This window comes from Pleurodeles waltl, chromosome 1_1 (assembly GCF_031143425.1).
Source record: "Pleurodeles waltl isolate 20211129_DDA chromosome 1_1, aPleWal1.hap1.20221129, whole genome shotgun sequence".
NCBI classification, from domain to species: Eukaryota; Metazoa; Chordata; class Amphibia; order Caudata; family Salamandridae; genus Pleurodeles; species Pleurodeles waltl.
The window spans coordinates 616,316,249-616,340,574 of NC_090436.1; the positions used below are offsets into that span (position 1 = coordinate 616,316,249).

A 24,326-nucleotide genomic window follows, 5' to 3' on the forward strand; every position below is an offset into this window, starting at 1 on the left:
CCGCCTGTCCTGTATGGAGGGACAGGTGGAAGTGAGGTAATTCTGCTTACGTTGGGCGTCGTGGCGGTAGGCGGTCATGCACCGCCGTGCATTTCCCCATCGGATAATATTGGGCCCTATGAAGTACAGTGGGCAATGGGGATGTACACCGGGGGTGACGGTGTACACCGCTGCAGACATGACCGCCATTTTCTATCTCAATTCTCACTTGTTTCCTGACCTTCAACAGGAGAAGGCTTACACTGCCTGTGCTGCTGTGACCTGTGTCTGGAACCTACCATGGCCCGTGTGACCAGGGAAAGGGCCCCAGCCTTTTGGAGGAGTTGGAGCGACAGGTGGATGGGGTCCTACCCCAGTACTGACAGATGTATGCGCCTCCAGCCCAACAGGTGAGCACACTTTGGGCACATGCATGTGGCATGGATGCATGCAGATGTATGTGAAGGCATCGTGTAAGGGTGGGGGGTGAGAGGAATGTCTGTTGGCGGTGTACATGTTGTGGGCTGGCCTATGTGTGTGCCAATGGTGATGGAATCAGGTATGGTGGGCCATGTGTATGACAGGCTGGACTGTTTGTTTAATGTAGTTCTCCTGTCTTTATTACCTCTGCAATTTAGCACCCATCAAAAGAAGGGAATATGGCATGCCACCGCGAAGGACGTGCGGACCCTGGGGTCTATGGCAGGTGGAGCACCCATTGTCGGAAACGGTGGGAGGACCTGAGACGCTAGGCACAGAAGACGACGGAAGCCCCGCTGGGGATGGACTTCCAATGAGGAAGGGGTGCCCGTTGTAACCTGACGCCCCCTGATGGACCGCATACTGGCAGTGGCCTACCCTAAGCTGGATGGGTGCCTGAAGGAATCACAGCAGCCACAAGGGGGTGAATACAGTGGGTATCTTTACATATTTTGGCTGGTGGGGTGGTATCCGAGTGGTGCTTGTGTGTCAGTGAGTGCCCCTAAGGCCTGGCCAGACATTGCAGCGTGGGTCATCTCTAGGGTAATGGTTGCATGGCAAATACAGGTCACTTTGAGGCAGGACCTCGTGGGTCCCAGGTGTGCTGCATTTGGCGTTGTGTGCTCCTCATCTTGCCTTGGTGACTAGCCATAACACTGGTAGTGCAATGTGTTAGAAATGGGGTTTTTGGTTGGCAGTCAGGTTGCCCTCTGTCCAAGCAAGAGCCCTCACTCTAGTCAGGGTAAGTCACACACAATCCAAAATCAGCCTGTGCCCACCCTCTGGTAGCTTGGCACGAGCAGTCAGGCTTAACTTAGAAGGCAATGTGTAAAGCATTTGTGCAATAAATCTTACAACACCATAATATAACACCACAAAAATACACCACACAGTGTTTAGAAAAATATATAATATTAATCTGGGTGTTTTCAGGTCAAAACGATTAAAGTTGCAATATGAATTTGTAAAGATATCACTGAAAAGTGATATAAAGTGTCTTAAGTCTTTAAAAAGCAAACAAAGTCTCTTTCAAGCACAAAGTACCTGGTTTCTGGTGGAAAATCTCCTCAGAGGGCCACAGGAAAAGAGATATGTGGAAAACTGGTGTGTGCGTCGATTTCTCCCCAGCACACACAGACTTGCGTCGTTATTTTTCACGCGGGGAAGTCGTGCGTCGTTTTCCGGCGCGCAGACAGTCTCTTTCTGTGGATCGCAGGGATTGCCAGATGTCCTGGGTCTGTGCGTGGATTTTCCTGCTTGGTTTCCGGCTGCGCGTCGTTCTGCGGGGCTGCGCGTCGAAGTTTTGATCTCACGGCAGGCGTTCCATCGATTTCTCCTTTGAAGTCGGGCGGCGTTGTCCTTGCGAGGCCATGCGTCAAAGTTTCGGTCGTCCCGAAGGCATCGCGTCGATCAGCGTCAGTGTGCGGCGTTTTTTCTTGCCGCGGAACAAGCTGTGCGTCGAAAATTTCGCCGCACGGAGCGTCCAAGTGAAAAAGAGAAGTCTTTTTGGTCCTGAGACTTCAGGGAACAGGAGGCAAGCTCTATCCAAGCCCTTGGAGAGCACTTTCACAGCCAGGCAAGAGTTCAGCAAGGCAGCAGGCCAACAGCAAGGCAGCAGTCCTTTGTAGAAAGCAGACAGGTGAGTCCTTTGAGCAGCCAGGCAGTTCTTCTTGTCAGGATGTAGTTTCTGGTTCAGGTTTCTTCTCCAGCAAGTGTCTGATGAGGTAGGGCAGAGGCCCTGTTTTATACTAAGTTGTGCCTTTGAAGTGGGGGTGACTTCAAAGAGTGTCTAAGAAATGCACCAAGCCCCCTTTCAGTTCAAACCTGTCTGCCAGAGTCCCAGTAGGAGGTGTGGCAGTCCTTTGTGTGAGGGCAGGCCCTCCACCCTCCCAGCCCAGGAAGACCCATTCAAAATGCAGATGTATGCAAGTGAGGCTGAGTACCCTGTGTTTGGGGTGTGTCTGAGTGAATGCACAAGGAGCTGTCAACTAAACCTAGCCAGACGTGGGTTGAAGGGCACAACAAGATTTTAGTGCAAAGAAATGCTCACTTTCTAAAAGTGGCATTTCTAGAATAGTACTATTAAATCCGACTTCACCAGTCAGCAGGACTTTATATTACCATTCTGGCCATACTAAATATGACCTTCCTGCTCCTTTCAGATCAGCAGCTGCCACTTCAACAGTGTATGAGGGCAGTCCCAATGTTAGCCTTTGAAGGGAGCAGGCCTCACAGTAGTGTAAAAACGAATTTAGGAGTTTTACACTACCAGGACATATAACTACACAGGTACATGTCCTGCCTTTTACCTACACAGCACCCTGCTCTAGGGGTTACCTAGGGCACACATTAGGGATGACTTATATGTAGAAAAAGGGCAGTTCTAGGCTTGGCAAGTACTTTTAAATGCCAAGTCGAAGTGGCAGTGAAACTGCACACACAGGCCTTGCAATGGCAGGCCTGAGACAAGGTTAAGGGGCTACTGAAGTGGGTGGCACAACCAGTGCTGCAGGCCCACTAGTAGCATTTAATCTACATGCCCTAGGCACATGTAGTGCACTCTACTAGGGACTTACAAGTAAATTAAATAGCCAATCATGGATAAACCAATCAATAGTACAATTTACACAGAGAGCATATGCACTTTAGCACTGGTTAGCAGTGGTAAAAGTGCCCAGAGGCCAAAAGCCAACAACAACAGGTCAGAAAAAATAGGAGGAAGGAGGCAAAAAGTTTGGGGATGACCCTGTCAAAAAGCCAGGTACAACATGACCCCCTACCAGCCTAAAGCCAGGGGAGAACAATCACTATCCTGATGTACTTCCCTGTTTGAGGCGACAGAACAAGGACCCAGGCCCACAACAGCAGGGGCATGCTCCAGTTCTTCGCCTTCCTGACTCCAATTGGTTCCCTCTGTCCATACTCTCAGGGCCCACTAAGCCCATCCATGGGGAACCTTTCTCCTTACCTGCAGATCCCATCTGTGCAGCACCTAACCTTACTTTGCTAACAGATGTATCCCAGGAGCAGGATAGTACCACCAGTACTAACACAGTGGTGTTGCCCACTTTACCCTCGGGGTGTGACACTTGTCCCCTCCCCAGGGATAACTCTGTCCAACGGGACAGCAAGCCACAGTGGTTACTGACAGCTGCCAGGGATGAGAGCCAGGCCCCAGGCCTCTCAAAGCTCTCCCACTGTGGTTGTGGAGAGTGGGGGGCGGTAGCCCCAGGTGCTGGGCACCCTTTAACCACTCTCCCTTCCACCAGGTCAGGGATGACAGCCTGAACCTGGTCCTCCCCTCTGGGGCTCTGTACCCTCAATCCTGGAGCGGTACCCCCAGAGTCCAACATGGTCAGGGTGCTTATAGAAGTCGCCCTGTACCATTCCTCCACCAGTGCAGGGCTGTTAACCTGCAACTGGCCCTCCAACCTGGGGTCTGTACCTTCAGGTTGGACTAGGGCCCGGGGTGAGGTTCCCCACCCCCCGCCCTCCCTTCTGGGGTCCATCACCCTCCAACTAGGAGTGGCCTCCTCAGAAGACAACATGGTAGGGGCACTGTTATCAGTAGCCCCTCCCTCCAGGTCCGGGGGGACACCCTGAATCTGGTCTTCCAGCCCAGGGTCTGTACCCTCAGACTGGATCACTGCCTGGCAAACCAGGATTTTCTGGGGGGCACGTCTACCCCCGCCAGGTCAGAGTTTAACCTCTGAACCTGGTTCTCCAACCCAGGGTCACCACCCTGAGGTTGGGCAATTGCCTGGCACACCAGGCCTTTCTGGGAGGCACACCTACCTCCCACCAGGTCAGAGTTTAACCTCTGAACCTGGTTCTCCAACCCAGGGTCACCACCCTTAGGTTGGGCAGTTGCCTGGCACACCAGGGCTTTCTGGGGGGCACACCTACCCCCCACCAGGTCAGAGTTTAACCTCTGAACCTGGCCATCCAACCCAGAGTCAATACCCTGAGGTTGGACAATTGCCTGGCACAGAAGCACTTCCTGGGAGGCACACCTACCTCCCACCAGGTCAGAGTTTAACCTCTGAACCTGGGTATCCAACCCAGAGTCACCACCCTGAGGTTGAACCATTGCCTGGCATACCAGGACTTTCTGGGGGGCACACCTACCCCCCACCAGGTCAGAGTTTAACCTCTGAACCTGGTTAGCCAACCCAGAATCACCACCCTGAGGTTGAACCATTGCCTGGCATACCAAGACTTTCTGGGGGGCACACCTACCCCCCACCAGGTCAGAGTTTAACCTCTGAACCCGGTTATCCAACCCAGAGTCACCACCCTGAGGTTGAATCTTTGCCTGGCATGCCAGGACTTCCTGGGGGGCACTCTCACCCCGCACAAGGGACACACCGTCCCCCAGGGCCACACAAGAGTCTGGTTGGCACAGGTCTCCCGACCTCTGCCCATCCGGCAGAGTCTGGGTTTCCCCCAAACCTGAAACGGTTTCACCTGGGTCATTCCTGGGGGGCTCTGCTCTCAGAGCTGACCCCTGACTCTCAAGGTCCTCCACTGGGGTCTGCAACCCCCTCTCAACCCTATGTCTGGACTTCTGCACCCCCTCACTAGGAGTGGTACTGCCAGACACCAGAACTGTTGGGATGCTGACTACAGTCACCCCCCCAAGTTCTTCTGACACTGCGGGCTTCCCTCAAAAGGTGGCCCTACGGTACAGGCTAGGCTTCCCTCCTGGTGTTCCCTCATGGAACCCTCTAGGACCTGGGACCTACCTGGGACACTACAATCCTCTCCCACCTCACTTGGTTGGGAACCACCTAGACCACTCCCTTCAGGAGCACCCCCAAATGCCTCTTCAGACTCTCTGGTACTCACCCAGAAGTCTGCCTCCATTGTAAGTTCCCTGGGGTCAGAGAACTCACACTCCACCTGGTGTTGGCGTAGCTCTGGAAAATAAGGACCAGACATATGCTCTCCAGCAATTACATCACTCTGCCCTTCACATGTATTAACCACAGTACCCTTCAACCAACCACCCAGTAACTCAGCCTTGGAAAAGCACTCTACATCACCATCCTGAGACTGGTGAGACAGTATCTGCCTGTCCCTGACACTCAACCCATACTCTTCTGGGATGTCTCTACACTCTCTATCCAGGACGTCCACCAGGGGGGAACCCTTTTCTCTGTCACTCTCTGCTAGAGTCAGTAAAGTGTCCCTCCCCCCAGTAGGAATATGACTCCCTGTGCCAGTTCCCCAATCCTTCTCAGGGACCCTGTGCATAACGGGAACTACCTCATACCCTTGAACCACCTGGGGTGTGTCAACTCCCTTCTTCAAGTTGGGCACCACATCTCTGGGCTTGTGCCCTTCTTCAGCAGTACTGGATGCAAGATTTTTGCTGCCACCATCTGAACTGGACTCAGCCCTTCCGGCCTCCAGTTTCAGCTCTTCACAGCTCAGCTCTTGAGCTGCAGTCCTTTCTTCTTCTAGGGCTAAGAGTCTTGCTGCCTCAGCCCTTTCAAGCTGCTCATCTAGCTCTTCCATCCACCGCTCTTGAGCTAGGAGCCATTCATCTCTCACTGGTTCTCTTTCCTCATCTGAGTAGTCTTCCTCCTCATTTGAGCAGTCCCCCTCCTCATCTGAGGGGTACTTAGTCATTTGGTTTTTTTCTGCCTCTCTCTCTGCCCATCTTTCTTCCCCCCAGACTATGTAGGCATGTAGCATTTCCATCTTAGTAGATCTCCTTGATACAGGAAGGCCCCATTTTCTGCAAAGCCTCCTTAGGTCAGCCTTAGTGAGGTGGTCAGTAGGCACAAAGAGTGAGTAGGTAAGCAATCTCATTGCTGATAAGGTCTTACCGGCAAAAAACAAAATCCAAAGTCCAAAATATCAATAGTATATACAGGAGGACATCAGAGAACGAAAAGCAAAAAGATGAAAAATCAAGTTGACCTTCAACTGTGGGTAGGTAGTGAAATACTTAGCTACTGTATGTCACTGCACAAACACAAGTCCTATCCTCACCGCTGATCACCAATGTTAGAAATGGGGTTTTTGGTTGGCAGTCAGGTTGCCCTCTGTCCAAGCAAGAGCCCTCACTCTAGTCAGGGTAAGTCACACACAATCCAAAATCAGCCTGTGCCCACCCTCTGGTAGCTTGGCATGAGCAGTCAGGCTTAACTTAGAAGGCAATGTGTAAAGCATTTGTGCAATAAATCATACAACACCATAATATAACACCACAAAAATACACCACACAGTGTTTAGAAAAATATATAATATTTATCTGGGTATTTTCAGGTCAAAACGATCAAAGTTGCAATATGAATTTGTAAAGATATCACTGAAAAGTGATATAAAGTGTCTTAAGTCTTTAAAAAGCAAACAAAGGGTTTTTTTACAACTTTGGAGGAGGTGTTAATCCGTCCCAAAAGTGACAGTAAAGTGACGGATATACCACCAGCCGTATTACAAGTCCATTATATCCTATGGAACTCGTAATACGTCTGGTGGTATATCCGTCACATTTGGGACAGATTAACACCTCCTCCAAAGTTGTAATAACCCCCAAAGTCTCTTTCAAGCACAAAGTACCTGGTTTCTGGTGGAAAATCTCCTCAGAGGGCCACAGGAGAAGAGATACGTGAAAAACTGGTGTGTGCATCGATTTCTCCCCAGCACACACGGACTTGCGTCGTTATTTTTCACGCAGGGAAGTCGTGCGTCGTTTTCCGGCACGCAGACAGTCTCTTTCTGTGGATCGCGGGGATTACCAGATGTCCTGGGTCTGTGCGTGGATTTTCCTGCTTGTTTTCCGGCTGCGCGTCGTTCTGCGGGGCTGCGCGTCAAAGTTTCGATCTCACAGCAGGCGTCGCGTCGATTTCTCCTTGGAAGTCGGGCGGCGTTGTCCTTGCGAGGCCGTGCGTCAAAGTTTCGGTCGTCCCGAAGGCGTCGCGTCGATCAGCGTCGGTGTGCAGCGTTTTTTCTTGCCGCGGAACAAGCTGTGCGTCGAAAATTTCGGCGCACGGAGCGTCCAAGTGAAAAAGAGAAGTCTTTTTGGTCCTGAGACTTCAGGGAACAGGAGGCAAGCTCTATCCAAGCCCTTGGAGAGCACTTTCACAGCCAGGCAAGAGTTCAGCAAGGCAGCAGGCCAACAGCAAGGCAGCAGTCCTTTTTAGAAAGCAGACAGGTGAGTCCTTTGAGCAGCCAGGCAGTTCTTCTTGTCAGGATGTAGTTTCTGGTTCAGGTTTCTTCTCCAGCAAGTGTCTGATGAGGTAGGGCAGAGGCCCTGTTTTATACTAAGTTGTGCCTTTGAAGTGGGGGTGACTTCAAAGAGTGTCTAAGAAATACACCAAGCCCCCTTTCAGTTCAATCCTGTCTGCCAGAGTCCCAGTAGGGGGTGTGGCAGTCCTTTGTGTGAGGGCAGGCCCTCCACCCTCCCAGCCCAGGAAGACCCATTCAAAATGCAGATGTATGCAAGTGAGGCTGAGTACCCTGTGTTTGGGGTGTGTCTGAGTGAATGCACAAGGAGCTGTCAACTAAACCTAGCCAGACGTGGGTTGAAGGGCACAACAAGATTTTAGTGCAAAGAAATGCTCACTTTCTAAAAGTGGCATTTCTAGAATAGTACTATTAAATCCGACTTCACCAGTCAGCAGGACTTTATATTACCATTCTGGCCATACTAAATATGACCTTCCTGCTCCTTTCAGATCAGCAGCTGCCACTTCAACAGTGTATGAGGGCAGCCCCAATGTTAGCCTATGAAGGGAGCAGGCCTCACAGTAGTGTAAAAACGAATTTAGGAGTTTTACACTACCAGGACATATAACTACACAGGTACATGTCCTGCCTTTTACCTACACAGCACCCTGCTCTAGGGGTTACCTAGGGCACACATTAGGGATGACTTATATGTAGAAAAAGGGGAGTTCTAGGCTTGGCAAGTACTTTTAAATGCCAAGTCGAAGTGGCAGTGAAACTGCACACACAGGCCTTGCAATGGCAGGCCTGAGACAAGGTTAAGGGGCTACTGAAGTGGGTGGCACAACCAGTGCTGCAGGCCCACTAGTAGCATTTAATCTACATGCCCTAGGCACATGTAGTGCACTCTACTAGGGACTTACAAGTAAATTAAATAGCCAATCATGGATAAACCAATCAATAGTACAATTTACATAGAGAGCATATGCACTTTAGCACTGGTTAGCAGTGGTATAAGTGCCCAGAGGCCAAAAGCCAACAACAGGTCAGAAAAAATAGGAGGAAGGAGGCAAAAAGTTTGGGGATGACCCTGTCAAAAAGCCAGGTACAACACAATGCATATTGCTTAGGCCCGTTCCCTGTGTGTGAGGGTGTTGTGCATGCCAATAGGGGTGTTGGTGCAGTCATTGACCAAGTGTATCCGTTGTCTCCCCCCCTTTCTTCTTTTGTCATCCAGTCCTTGTGTGCATTAGCATCATCTGGCGGAGGAGCAGGGGCACCGGCGACAGAGGGAGCTGCATTCCACAGGACCCTGGAGGCAGAGTCCACCAACGCCGAGGGAACCAGTGGGATGGAGGGCGAGGAGAGCACCACGCGGAGACAGAAGGAGACGACACAGACTCAGACACCTCCTCTGATGGGAGCTCCCTTGTGGTGGCGGACACCTCTGTGACCACCCCAGCTGCAGGTACATCTGCCACCCTCCCACCAGCACCGCCCTCCCAGCAGCCCCTCAGCGAGTTGCTCGTGCCCGCTCACCCAGGAGGGTGGGCATTCCTTCGTCCGAGGCACCTCGTGCCCTGCCCCAGTCAGCCCTGCTGCCCTGAGTGAGGAGGGTATTGACCTCCTCAGATCCATCTCTGTAGGGTAATCAACCATTGTGAATACCATCCAGGGGCTGGCATCACATATGCAGCAATGTAATACATTCCTGGAGGGCATTCACGGTGTAGTGGCGGCCCAACAGAGATCGATTCAGGCACTGGCCTCCTCTCTGATGGCAGCCATTGTCCCTGTTTCTACTGTCCCCCCTCCAACTACCACTTCCCAGTCCCATTCTCCTGAACCCCAACCCTTCCGATACACACATACAGACAAGCATGCACACAAGGCAACACACAAGAGGGGCACAGGCAAACACAAGCACCACACTTCATCCAACAGGCACTTACGCAAACACCATACAGTTGCAGACACAACAACATGCACTGCCTCCACTGTCTCCCTCTCCTCCTCCTCCTCCACCTCCCACCCAGTCACGTCCACACTCACACCTGCATGCACTACATCAGCATCCACTACCAGCATCACCACACCAAGCAGAACACACACCTCACTGGCAGACACCTCCACAACAGCCATGCATGCGTCCCCTGTGTCCTCTCCCACCGTGTCTGTCCCCCCTCCTAAAGGACACAAACGCAAGCATTCACACACCCAACAGCCACCCACCTCACATCAGCATACTGCCCATGCACCTGCACCCATGTCCAGCAAACATACACCTCCAACAACCACTCCCTCACCCTCCACTCCCATTCCTCCTCCCTTCTCCCGCTCCACCGTCCCTAAAAAGCTTTTCCTTTCCCAATTTGACCTCTTCCCTACCCCTTCCCCCGTCCTGCACGAATGGGCAAGGTTCCAAGGACACAGCCCAGCACCTCAGCCAAACAGTCCACGGGGACAGTGATAGCACCACCTACTCATGGTGGTAAGGATACCACACCTCCATCGCAGAGGGGGAAGGTGCCAGCACCACCAGGGAAGAAGGGGAAGGGGCCTTCACTAACTGTGAAGAAGGGAAGGAGCCTGCACCACCTGTGAAGAAGGGGAAGGAGCTTGCACCATCTGGAAAGAAGGGGAAGGGGCCTGCACTACCTGTGAAGAAGGGGAAGGAGGCTGCACCACCTGTGAAGAAGGGGAAGGAGTCTGCACCACCTGGAAAGAAGGGGAAGGGGCCTGCACCACCAGGCAGAGAGGGGAAGAGGCCATCCACCCCTGCCAGGAAGGGTAAGGGATCCACAACCCATGTACAGGAGGAGACGTAGCACTCTATGCCAGCGGAGGCTGTCAGGCTGACACCGTCACCACCAGCAGCTGTCATGGGACCCCCACCGCCAGCTGTGGATATGCAGCTATCAGAGAGTGCAGAGGCTGCCCAGGAGGCACCTCCATCCACCACCACAGTGCAGTCATCAGAGAGTGCAGAGGCTGCCCAGGAGGCACCTCCATCCACCACCACAGTGCAGCCATCAGAGAGTGCAGAGACTGCCCAGGAGGCACCTCCATCCACCACCACAGTGCAGCCATCAGAGAGTGCAAAGGCTGCCCAGGAGGCACCTCCAACCACCACCACAGTGAAGCCGTCATCACCAGCGGACACCATGTAGCCACACTCCAGGGGCTGCTGGTGCAAGTTGCCCCCCTCAAGAAGCAGTGGGTAAGACACCCACTCCAGAGACTGTGGCCTTGCGCTCCCCTGGACAGAGCAATGGGCATGTTGCCCCCTCCAGAACCAGTGGGCAAGTCACCCACTCCAGAGACTGTGGCCTTGCACTCCAGAGGACAGAGCAATGGGCATGTTGTCCCCTCCAGAAGCAGTGGGCAAGTCACCCACCTGAGAGACTGTGGCCCTGCACTCCCCAGGACAGAGCAATGGGCATGTTGCCTCCTCTAGAAGCAGTGGGCAAGTCACCCACCTGAGAGACTGTGGCCTTGCACTCCCCAGGACAGAGCAGTGGACATGGAGCCCCATCCAGAACCAGTGGGGAAGTTCCCGTATTCGGCTGAGGTGCCCCCCCATACCCCTGAGGTGCCTTCCCACTTGTAAAATGATGCTCCTGCAGTGTTCTCTACGGATGTGTCAGGATGCAGGTTCGGCCTTGGACTGTGCCCTATGGCCTTGTGTGCCCTTTTGACTTTGGACTGGGTATTGGCCCTTTATGTACATCTGTAACTATATTTGGTTCATATGGTGGCTTTTGCTATACTAATACATTGTCAGTACTCCAGCACTGTGGTCCGTGTTTTATTATGCAGTGTGTTGTGTGCCACTGGTTTATGTGTGGAGCTGGTTGTGTGTATGGTGTGTGTGTCTGGTGTGTGTGGTGCGTATGTGTGTCACTGTCGTTTTCCTCCCTCCCTCCCTTGTGTGCTAGGCGGTTGTACTCACTGTCGTGGTCTTCGTCGGCGTTGATGTTCCAGGTGGAGCATGACATAAAAGATCATCGGGAAAACTTGCAGTTTGGGTTCCATGGTGGCGTGGTTCTTCCCTGTGTCTCCCATGGTGAGTCCTTTCACTTCTGGGCTCTGTTTCCACCAGGCTTTTGTTGGCATTGGTACCACCCCAGAAAAGGTGGAGGTTTTGTGTGTCTTAATATGGTGGGTGGTACTTTGTCTCCCGCTTGGCTGTTCCCGGCTACCACCGTGGTGTCTGTTGTTTCCGCTGTGGCGGTTGGTGTGGTAAATTTTTCTGTCTATGGGAGTTATCACCACCATGGTCATATTTGGTGGTAGTTACCGCCAGCCTGTTGGCGGTATTACCGCCACTTTATCACTCACTGCCAGGGTCATAATAAGTCATCCATTTACCGAGTGTGGGTCAATAATTACACTACCAGTCACCTTTCATACAAAAAATGCCCCCAAATATCTTAGAAAATAGACATTTGCTCATTAACCTTTCATAACCCACCTCAGTTAGTAATTATTTGTACCACTCATCGGTACCATGGGGTATTTGGGATTTCCAGTGCTTCAAGATGCACAAAGTAGTGATCAATATGGCAGTAGCATGCGACCTATGTCTATGGTTTGTGAGACCAGGACTGTTCGATAGATCATACAGCAGAACTATTGGGGCATTAGATTATGGGGGTCATTCTGACCTTGGCGGTCGACGACCACGGAAGCTGGCGGTGCTTCCTTTGCTATTCCGACCGCGGCTGAAAAGCCGCGGTCGCCCAGCCGGGTCCGGCGGTTTCCCGCCGGATTTCCCCCATGGGGATTCCGACCCCCTTCCCGCCAGCCTATTTCTGGCGGTTTTCACCGCCAGAAACAGGATGGCGGGAACGGGTGTCGTGGGGCCCCTGGGGGCCCCAGCAGGATTTTCACTGTCTGCTTTGCAGACAGTGAAAATCGCGACGGGTGCAACTGCACCCGTCGCACCCCTGCAACACCGCCGGCTCCATTCGGAGCCGGCTTCAATGTTGCAGGGCCTTTCCCGCTGGGCCGGCGGGCGCTCATTTGGCGGTCGCCCGCCGGCCCAGCGGGAAAGTCGAAATGGCCCCCGCGGAGCGGTCTTTCGATGGGGGAAGTTTGGCGGGCGGCAACCGCCGCCCACCAAACTCGGAATGACCCCCTATGTGTCATAATCACATACCTATCCCATTTCTGGTGGTATCATTTTTCAATGTGTCGTAGGGAAAGGACAAGACCACAGAATGTGCAAAATATCCCTACTGCCCTCCCCACAACACCAACCATAAGTGCTCGGGCTTAAGTTAAATCTATGAAGTTTCTGTACCATCCAACGGCAGCCGTGTCATATTTTCAAAGAACTAAGGGGCTCATTACAAGTTTAGCAGTCGGACGAGCCGACCACCAAACTCGTGGGGATGAGATGGCCGTCAACCTGGCTGCTTCACTGCATTGTGGGAGAGCTAACATTCAGAACTCCTTTACTTCAAAAGAATCTCATACAGTTCAACAATAATGGCAGAGGATGATGTGCAACCATCAACGTTTATTATCAAGTCATTAGTTTATTACAATCAACAAATTTTGGCAATGATTAATGAACTATACAATTACAGGAAAAAATGTTAAGGCATTCAAGCACTCTGAATTTGAATATTATAAAGTATAAGATGCAAGTAACCAAAATGCTAAGAATGCAAAATATCCAATACAAGTGTTCCATTAAGAATCTAGTTCTAGCTAAATTTAATAGTGGAGGTGCAAAGGGGATTTCTAAAGGGGAAAAGCGGAAGGTGTCAGCATCATGTGAACCTTGGTAGAAGCTCAAAAAAGTCAAGAAGAGTGTTCAGCATTAAATTTCACACCCAGAATAATAGGAAAGATAGGGAGATCTTCTCTATTCACATTCAGGAAAGGATATCCATTCTAACTACTCTGGAACACCAACTTAAAACACCATTAAAAGTCCCAGAATATCCATATCTTGCTCCCACAATCCACAGTCAATCCCTCTAAACTCCCCATATTCCCACCCTCACACAATTAGTACACATCTGCTTGTCCTTGAGAGTTGCATCTTCCGAGTACTCCGCATACAGTAGACTCCTTTTAACCATCATTTCTCCACATCTGCTGCCATCCCTTCACCTTGATGTCTCACTATCAATCTAATATAAAATAATTAGACTTTTTCTAGCTAACGAGGGACTTGATAATGCACATGCAAAGCAATCAATAATCAGCATACTAACTATCCCAGAATGTGTAGCACTCGGCTAAGGCCTAATGTCAAGCTAAGTTAGTTTGAGAATCAAAATGGAGGTACATTATAACTTCAGTAATCATGCAAAAGCAAGTTGTCATTGTTATAACGTGAGTACTCAGTAAGTGTGCATGTAATTTCTAAATGTACACAGCAATGTTCATTTACAATAATGCATAAAGGTAAAACATGATTTAATGTGCTAAGGCACACGTTGAATATTTGGATTATATATTGTAATACAGAAGTACAATATGTGTAGAGGGTGGAGCCTAAATTACGCTGCTCTACCATCGTTGGTGGGAGGAATATTAAACTCAACTCTGATCTCCTCAAACAACTTTTGCCTGTAACCTACTGCTAGGTCTTTAACGTACTTTACAAGTGCTCCCTCCCATATTATTTGAAGCTTACATTTTTTAAGGTGTATCCAGCTTGCGCTGTGAAAAGAGTTTTAAGGTAATATTGGACTGTCAGGAGATCTTTCAACATACCAGTGTGGTTGAAGTTTGGTAGGTATGAGTGAGTGTTTGGATCCTGGCTTCGAATTATTTCTGTATCTCACCCCTTTGTCTACCATGCAGAGCAGCATCCCACATCAACTCCACTCTAAGCACAGCTTTATCTGCTGCTCACAATACGTGCTTGGACTCTTAAGTAGTCTTTGTTCATATCAATGTAATCAGTCAAGAGAGCGTGACTCTTTTGTACTAGCAACTTATATCTGCCTGTGGTCATTCTTCATACCATAAGGGGAGGGGCTACCAGCCCCATGTCTACACAGCACAGCTTTTCCTGAAGCCATTGCTGACATGCAGGGCAATGCCATAACCCTTGAATTCACAGCAGTCACCACCTGTCGGCTGCTCATTTCCCAGCAGCGTTACCGCTGCATGGGTCCGTCTCTCTTCATGGCCCACTGTGGTGTGACCATTCTCCGTGTTTGCAGAATGGAAATTTCTGTGGAACAGACAGTCCTCTGGTGAGTGACTTCTCCTTCATTCAGGATCAGTGTTGTATGCTGCCACAGGTCAATTATATGGCACACTTCCCATGCAGTTCGTCCAGATCACTTCAGAGAGCGCCCATCTTTAGGAATGCCCTGATCCCACCTTTGGAACAAAGCGTTTCCAAATGCATATGAACCTTTTATGATGGGTTTTGTGCAGATTTTTTAAACATAGCTTGAGTTATTTATCATGAATAGTAGTGAATTTTCTGAGGGCTCCTTACTTAAACTTGTAACATACTTCTCCTGACATCCTGAGTCACCATGTTCAAAGCTGGCAACTACTTACCACCAACATGGCGGTTACCTTTTTTTGCGGGCTAAGAGAATACACTGAGATGAGCTGGCTATAACTCCATCTAGGTGAAAATATTGTGCGAGGAAGTGATTAAAATCATTCCCTGGTGAGGACATTGACTCAAGAGCCTTTTTTATGTTTTTAGTTTCCACTTCTTCTCTTCCTTGTGCCCTTTAGCAGAAAGCAGGCGGCTGTTGAGACAAATGCTCAAACCTATGCAGTCAATAGGAAGGGTCAAAAGGTGTCTGATGTCAATTCTTCTATGATCTGCATTTTGGTGAATAAATATCATGGTTTGTTGATTTGTCATTCTATATAAATAAGTACATCATATCAAAGAAATCCTTAGACATGCAAAAACATGCATTAAACAGTATACATCTCATGGCTGCCCACTGTCTTCATATGGATTTAATGTATATGCAAAAATGTACTAATAAAATGTATAGAATAGTAGCAGTTTTATTGATGTTGTGTTTGAATCTTTACGCTACAAGAATTATAATCAACCACAGAGGAAACCATCTTAACTTTTTCTGTTTTGTTTCTCTATAGGCTTTGTGGATTTGAACCATTTTTCGATGAACGGGGAGACCAGTATATGTTCAAGAGAATTCTGAACTGTGATTATGATTTTGTATCCCCTTGGTGGGATGATGTGTCTCTGAATGCCAAGGATTTGGTGAGTGCAGCATACTGATAATATTCAACATACAGTATAATGCTCTTTTGAGAGTCTGCTGTTCTCTGTTGCTATGGTATTAGGAACTGGCAAGTACAATTTATACTTTATAATACTTTTCTATGATATTTCTAACATCTCATTATAACCCTGATTTACCTTTCTTGATTCCACGTTTACTCTACCTTCCATAAACTGTACCTTCCTATACTTTGACTCTCCCTTCCATTGACTCAAGAATACTCACAAAATATCCTATCACTTATTCCCCCACAACTAGGGAAGCAGTGTGCAGTTTTAACATCAGTGGTATTCCTTTGTCCATGTATGTTCAATATAGTTACTGTGTTATATGAAATATGTTATTTCAGTTCTTCTAGTAATTAGATGAATGCTGGGACATCCCACACCATAATGTTCCTCTATAGAAGCTTGTGATAAAGTTGTCTGCCACTAACTCATATCTGCAATATTACCATTTAATAGCATTCCCAGTCTTCATGACTTATTTAAGTCTAAACGTCCTCAGTGGAAATCATATTATATGTGTAAAACCTACAAAGCTGTTGGAAGACGTGGATTGCTCAAAGGAGATGAATTGAGCTTACCTTCACTTACACAAACCTGCACCCAATAAGGTGAAAACTTGGAATAACATATCATTTTGCTCATATAATGTACATTTGATAAATATGATAATGAATGTCGGCTAAACTGATAGCATACCCGAATAAACTCACAAACATACTCCAGCAAGATTATGGAATGAAATGTTATGAGACTACTCTGCAAGCAGTTGGAACCGAACCACCGATTTCATGATCACCAGTCAGGATTCAGGTCAATCGGTGGAACAGAATCCACATTGACCAACATTACAGGAGCTCTCCTTCTCTCCAATAATGAAGACTAAAGTACAGCCTTAATACTCAATGACCTTTCCCCTGCAGACGACATGATTGATAACAAAATATTAAAGATAGGTTGAAGAACTTGGCAAGCATGTCTGGCACTACCTTGGCTTGGATTTAATTATTTCTTTTTAATCCTAATCAGAAAATAAAAGTTGGTTCAGAAGAATCATCTTCTTCTGAACCTCTCTGTTGCTTTGTCCTCAGTATCTATGTACCCACTGGTTCAGCACCTCAAGCAATATGAGGTGAACTTGCAAATGTTCTTCAGTGAGACCTGCAAGAAAATCCCTTCTTTTTGCGTGGCTGCTCTCACTATTTTGCTGTCTCGTATTGCTGCTTTTTGTACTTTGGAAACTGAGGTACTGCTGTCTAGGACCCAGTATATGTACTCTGACCTCTAAAACATTGTAACATTGGCTACTTCCCAATTGGCATATTTAACTTTCCATTAAGGTCATATAATGCAAGAAAATATATCAATGTCATGGAAAGTTAAATGACACCTGTGGACTGCAGCAAATGTTGTGCCACCCAGTAGGTTTGCAAGTAATGCATGGATTCAAGCTTACATGTTAGCCTGACAGTTGTAGTTTTTAAACTTGCAGGCAAACCTGTCAACCCTTTTTGACAGTAAGAAACCCTACTTGTAAATATTAAGGCCCTGATTTATACTTTTTTTGCGCCGCATTACCGTCATTTTTTGACGCAAAAGCGGCGCAAACTTACAAATACAATTGTATTTTGTAAGTTTGCGCCGCTTTTGCGTCAATAAATGACAGTAATGCAGTGCAAAAAAAAGTATAAATCAGGGCCTAAGTATGTCACAATTAAGTAGGCCTTGTAGTATGTCACAATTAAGTAGGCCTTGTAGGATGCATAGAGTTTAAACTTGGTATAGGTAAGAAATAAAGGTTGCTCTGTTCTGGTAACTAACCCCCCAAAACTATTTTCTCTGTGTTTGGCTTGCTCCATAAGCTAAATTATAATTAAAATGCTGATTTGATAACTTTGGTTTGGGATAAACAACAGATTTCATTCAACCACTGTTTTAGTATTTCGTAAATCATCCAATTCCATGATGAACTTGGACTGTTGATGAATATATAGGAAAAGTAATTTTTGAAACGTTAGACATTGCCTACCTGAAGCCTCAAAAGGCTAAATAGCTGTAGCCTGACAGCAGCTGCTCCGAGTCAGTGCTCCTCCTTGATGAGGTGTGAAAACTGCTCCCAGAGCTGAAACAGTGACTTGGGGTTTTTGTCAGTAAAACCTTGGTGCGAGGTATGTGACTCATTCTTTTTCAGGAAAGGCAGTTGAGGAGGGCCCTGTATGTTAAGTAACTTGAAAAGGAACAGGGTGAAGCCTGCTCATTCATAGTTATGTGAAAAGTGAGACCTTTGGAAGAAGAGTCCTTTGATTGCAGGGCAAACTGTTGCCAGTATGGCTCCATCTTAGTGGGAGGATGAGCCGGTCCCAGAACCGGTTTGGCATGGTAGAGGAGGAGGGTACTACTAATTTCCCCAAACACACCTCTGACTAGGACACTAGCCTCCTTGAGAGGTAGATGGATTTAACCATGTTCAATTTTTTTAAGAATGGTGCACTGTTGGATAGTTTGCAGTAAGGCAAACACGTCATGCTGCAAATGTGGGAAGGGTTGTTCTTGAGAACGTTTTTGTGATTGGTTAGGAAGTGGCTGGGAGTCACTCCCAACAACTGGATTATGAATCATGCAAAAATAGCACCTCACACCAGCAACTCAGAACACCTGTAGACCTATGGATGAACTGAAGAAGACTGGACTTTCTATCTAGATCTGCTGTCTGTGACTTGTGTGGAGACCTAAAGGGATACAACAGGCCTTTTCCTGGAGTAACCAGCTGATCAGTTGAAACTGGACCTGGACTGGATCCTGCTGGTGACCTCTGTTGGAGTGAGTTCTGGGCCCTTAGTGCTGCCCCTTATTTCCTAAAGCCTTAAAAGTGACCAAAGGGAGTTTCTTCAAAACATTCTTAACTTCCAAACCTCAGGAGAATCAAGACCAACCACGCAAGAAAATCCAACCAACATGCAACCCTGGCAGGCAAAGAAATTCTGTTGGGCCCCCTCAAAGCTTTTAGCCACCTGAAAGTAGACTTCAGCCGACATCACTGCTAAGCTGTACAGCTTCAGTGTGACTTCCTCTACTATAGCTTCCAGGCTTGTCCCACTGGAGGTTTTTGAGATCCAAAAAAGAGATTAAGAGCCAAAGTCAAACTTTGGCAGACGTGACTCCATCCTTCTGGGTGTTGGAGGACATTACAGCTATCACACAAATGGACAACTGTTCACCAAATTTAGAGCTCACCACTGGTCCATCGGTGACCTCTGTACCTCAATAGAAACTGCTGTCATAGGTGCTCCTGTCAAGGTGCAAAACTTTTGATGGATGGTTTTGACGGCAATCCACCAATTGTTTGCAAAGATTTGTTGAAAAACAAAAAACTAATGACCCCCCACACATAGTGAGTTTTTTCACTGGGTGTGGGAGTCGTTATTTTGTTTTTCTTCCCTTCACCACTAGGTTTTACATAAATGCTGTCCACCCATTCTGTCAGGCATCAGAGAAAGCTTTCAGTCAACAGAGACAAGGGGAGCTCTGCATAAAAGTATCTGAATGATGAGAGGACTTCAGCTAGCATGAAATTTGAATTATTCCCTCCAAAACCAATGCATTGAGGGTGACCTCATCCAATGGTTATCTGACTTTGAGTGGATTTTGACAGATACAGCATTCATCTGTGCCTTGCTTGAGGATTTCAACATCAATAAAAAAGAGTAAAGGACTGATTTAGATTTCGTTGGACATGTTACTCCATGACAACAGTGACGGATATCCTGTCCACCTAAATATAAATCCCAAAGGAAATAATGGGATTTATATTTAGGTAGGCGGGATATCTGTCACTGTTGTGACAGAGTAACCCTTCCGCCGAAATCTAGATCAGGCCCATAGTCAGAAGGTAAATACTTTGACGGGGACGACCAGCTTGGTGTATCTGATCTCCTCTTTATTGCAGTCAGCTTGAATTCATGCTTAGGTCACGGTCAACCGCAAACAGCAACATTTTTTTGGTGTTTTAATTTTTCATGGCAATTTGTGACCTTAAACATTCAAAATTCATAACTCCAGTTCACCTTTTGGATTTTAACAATTTTGATGTAATTTTTCTTCTTATTTTTTTCTTGGTATTTAGAAATTAGTTGTGGGATTTTCATTGTGCCTTTAATTGTTTTGCCTTATGTTAAACCTATCTGCTCTGTGCCATAACGACAAGGGTAGAACACAGGTTTATTTTATTGATCTTGTATGTTGAACTTGATAAGCGTTTGGACTTATTAAACTGTAGAAGTATTACTTGGGAGGGACTCATATCCTCCCCAACTAATAACCCTTTTTCTTGCAACACCCAAATCTACTTCGGATTGGAAGCCAGCCAAGAAAACCAGGTCACCAGGGCACCACATCATACTTGGGCTAGCAGTGACAATTTCTAAACCTGATTACTATAATGCCATTTACATCAGCCTACTAGGACAAATATCTGCAGGCAACAAAAAAGCTGAAAACCATCTGCCAAACAACTCCTGAGCTACAAATCTGAGAATATAACTTCTGAGCTGTAGGGCTGCTACTGGCTACCAGTGAAGCAGTGTAGGAAAGTACCATCTTGCCTGGCATGTTACCCCCATTTTTCACTGTATATATGTTGTTTTAGTTGTATGTTTCACTGGGACCCTGCCAGCCAGGGCCCCAGTGCTCATAAGTGTGCCTGAATGTGTTACCTGTGTTAAGACTAACTGTCTCACTGAGGCTCTGCTAACCAGAACCTCAGTGGTTATGCTCTCTCATTTCTTTCAAATTGTCACTAACAGGCTAGTGACCAATTTTACCAATTTACATTGGCTTACTGGAACACCCTTATAATTCCCTAGTATATGGTACTGAGGTACCCAGGGTATTGGGGTTCCAGGAGATCCCTATGGGCGGCAGCATTTCTTTTGCCACCCATAGGGAGCTCTGACAATTCTTACACAGGCCTGCCACTGCAGCCTGAGTGAAATAACGTCCACGTTATTTCACAGCCATTTTACACTGCACTTAAGTAACTTATAAGTCACCTATATGTCTAACCTTTACCTGGTAAAGGTTGGGTGCTAAGTTACTTAGTGTGTGGGCACCCTGGCACTAGCCAAGGTGCCCCCACATTGTTCAGGGCCAATTCCCCGGACTTTGTGAGTGCGGGGACACCATTACACGCGTGCACTACATATAGGTCACTACCTATATGTAGCTTCACAATGGTAACTCCGAATATGCCCATGTAACATGTCTATGATCATGGAATTGCCCCCTCTATGCCATCCTGGCATAGTTGGCACAATCCCATGATCCCAGTGGTCTGTAGCACAGACGCTGGTACTGCCAAACTGCCTTTCCCGGGGTTTCACTGCAGCTGCTGCTGCTGCCAGCCCCTCAGACAGGCTTCTGCCCTCCTGGGGTCCAGCCAGGCCTGGCCCAGGATGGCAGAACAAAGGACTTCCTCTGAGAGAGGGTGTTACACCCTCTCCCTTTGGAAAATGGTGTGAAGGTAGGGGAGGAGTAGCCTCCCCCAGCCTCTGGAAATGCTTTCATGGGCACACATGGTGCCCATTTCTGCATAAGCCAGTCTACACCGGTTCAGGGACCCCTTAGCCCTGCTCTGGCACGAAACTGGACAAAGGAAAGGGGAGTGACCACTCCCCTGACCTGCACCTCCCCTGGAAGGTGCCCAGAGCTCCTCCAGTGTGCTCCAGACCTCTGCCATCTTGGAAACAGAGGTGCTGCTGGCACACTGGACTGCTCTGAGTGGCCAGTGCCAGCAGGTGACGTCAGAGACTCCTTCTGATAGGCTCCTTCAGGTGTTGCTAGCCTATCCTCTCTCCTAGGTAGCCAAACCCTCTTTTCTGGCTATTTAGGGTCTCTGCTTTGGGGAATTCCTTAGATAACGAATGCAAGAGCTCATCAGAGTTCCTCTGCATCTCTCTCTTCACCTTCTGCCAAGGAATCGACTGCTGACCGTGCTGGAAGCCTGCAAAACTGCAACAAAGTAGCAAAGACGACTACTGCAACTCTGTAACGCTGATCCTGCCGCCTTCTCGACTGTTTCCTGGTGGTGCATGCTGTGGGGGTAGTCTGCCTCCTCTCTGCACTAGAAGCTCCGAAGAAATCTCCCGTGGGTCGACGGAATCTTCCCCCTGCTACCGCAGGCACCAAAGAACTGCATCACCGGTCCCCTGGGTCTCCTCTCAGCACGACGAGCGAGGTCCCTTGAATCCAGCAACTGTGTCCAAGTAACTCCCACAGTCCAGTGACTCTTCAGTCCAAGGTTGGTGGAGGTAAGTCCTTGCCTCCCCACGCCAGACTGCATTGCTGGGAACCACGACTTTTGCAGCTACTCCGGCCTCTGTGCACTTCCGGCGGAAATCCTTTGTGCACAGCCAAGCCTGGGTCCACGGCACTCTAACCTGCATTGCACGACTTTCTAAGTTGGTCTCCGGCGACGTGGGACTCCTTTGTGCAACTTCGGGTGAGCACCGTTTCACTCTTCTTCGTAGTGCCTGTTCCGGCACTTCTGCGGGGGCTGCCTGCTTCTGAGAGGGCTCCTCGTCTTGCTCCACGCCCCCTCTGTCCCCAGACGCAATTGGCGACATTCTGGTCCCTCCTGGGCCACAGCAGCATCCGAAAACCCTAACCGCATGATTTGCAGCTAGCAAGGCTTGTTGGCGGTCTTTCGGCGGGAAAACACTTCTGCACGACTCTCCACGGTGTGGGGGATCCATCCTCCAAAGGGAAAAGTCTCTAGCCCTTGTCGTTCCTGCAGAATCCTCAGCGTCTACTGTCCAGTAGCAGCTTCTTTGCACCCACAGCTGGCATTTCCTGGGCATCTGCCCATCTCCGACTTGCTTGTGACTTTTGGACTTGGTCCCCTTGTTCCACAGGTACCCTCGACTGGAAATCCATCGTTGTTGCATTGCTGGTTTGTGTCTTTCCTGCAGAATTCCCCTATCACGACTTCTATGTCCTTTGGGGAACTTTAGTGCACTTTGCACTCACTTTTCAGGGTCTTGGGGTGAGCTATTTTTCCAACCCTTACTATTTTCTAATAGTCCCAGCGACCCTCTACAAGGTCACATAGGTTTGGGGTCCATTCGTGGTTCGCATTCCACTTTTGGAGTATATGGTTTGTGTTGCCCCTATCCCTATGTGTCCCCATTGCATCCTATTGTAACTATACATTGTTTGCACTGTTTTCTAAGACTATACTGCATATTTTTGGTATTGTGTACATATATCTTGTGTATATTTGCTATCCTCATCCTGAGGGTACACTCTGAGATACTTTGGCATATTGTCATAAAAATAAAGTACCTTTATTTTTAGTATATCTGTGTATTGTGTTTTCTTATGATATTGTGCAAGTGACACTAGTGGTACTGTAGGAGCTTCACTCGTCTCCTAGTTCAGCCTAAGCTGCTCTGCTAAGCTACCATTATCTATCAGCCTAAGCTGCTAGACACCCTATACACTAATAAGGGATACCTGGGCCTGGTGCAAGGTGTAAGTACCCCTTGGTACTCACTACAAGCCAGTCCAGCCTCCTACAAGCAGCGAACATAGTTCAAAGTCAGGTATATCATCCCTATGACCAGTCAAGGGAGGACCCCAATTCACCTAACCTAGATCTTCCAAAAGTATCAGCCATCAAGCGCGTAAGGCTGGCTTCCCTGAACCTGCTTGCCATTTGCTTTCCAGCCCACTAAATGTTAATAGCTCTGGCGGGGAGGCTTTATATAGCCAAACCTCCATTCCTTGGCTCTCCCACGTCCTCCACCTCAGGCTTGAACAAATTAAAAAAGGATTTGAACCCCTCCTTGCTCATGACAGTACTCGATCTCAGCACATCCGAATAGGTTTGGCACATCTGGCAGACTGTTTCTGAATTCTGTCAATACATGGATAATCCTGTTGTCTGTGTTCATTCTTGCTGCTCACCCCTCAGGTACTACCGTCTAGCATTTTTAATTGATTGCAAAGTGGTATTGAGTACTACACAAAAAATAAATAGATAGCATCTGCAGTTTTGAGTTAGCATAATTAATGGCCTTATAGGAAATGTCATTTTGAGGCTATTACAGGAACGACTTGTTCCCTCATTACATTTCAGGAAATGAAAGCCCAAATGCTTACAGACCAATACATAGACAGGAGTAATGTAGGCGTGCTCACAGTTTACAATTATATCTTCACATTCTCTTCAGTTACCCCATTACCAATCTGTGTGACACTTCTCGTATGTAACACCTCTCTGGTGAACCGTAGTCCATTAGGTAAATAGAGGGACAAAAAAATCAATTGCCTGATGCAAGACTACTCCTACTCCGAAAACTATTTTCTGAAACTGGCAACTTAGTTTACCAGTGGATCGGCATTACTAGTGCTGTCAAGTTCGATACTCATCCCT

The 24,326-nt window shown here is 48.1% G+C and overlaps 1 protein-coding gene across 1 annotated transcript in view; it reads left to right on the top strand.

Moving 5' to 3' along the window:
- Nucleotides 1-24,326, top strand: part of CAMK4 (calcium/calmodulin dependent protein kinase IV) — an 892,231-nt gene that overhangs the window by 832,640 nt on the left and 35,265 nt on the right. Inside the window, exon 9 of the mRNA XM_069226461.1 lies at nucleotides 15,742-15,868. Coding sequence (XP_069082562.1) covers nucleotides 15,742-15,868 — 127 coding nt within the window. The remainder of the gene's footprint in view (nucleotides 1-15,741; nucleotides 15,869-24,326) is intronic.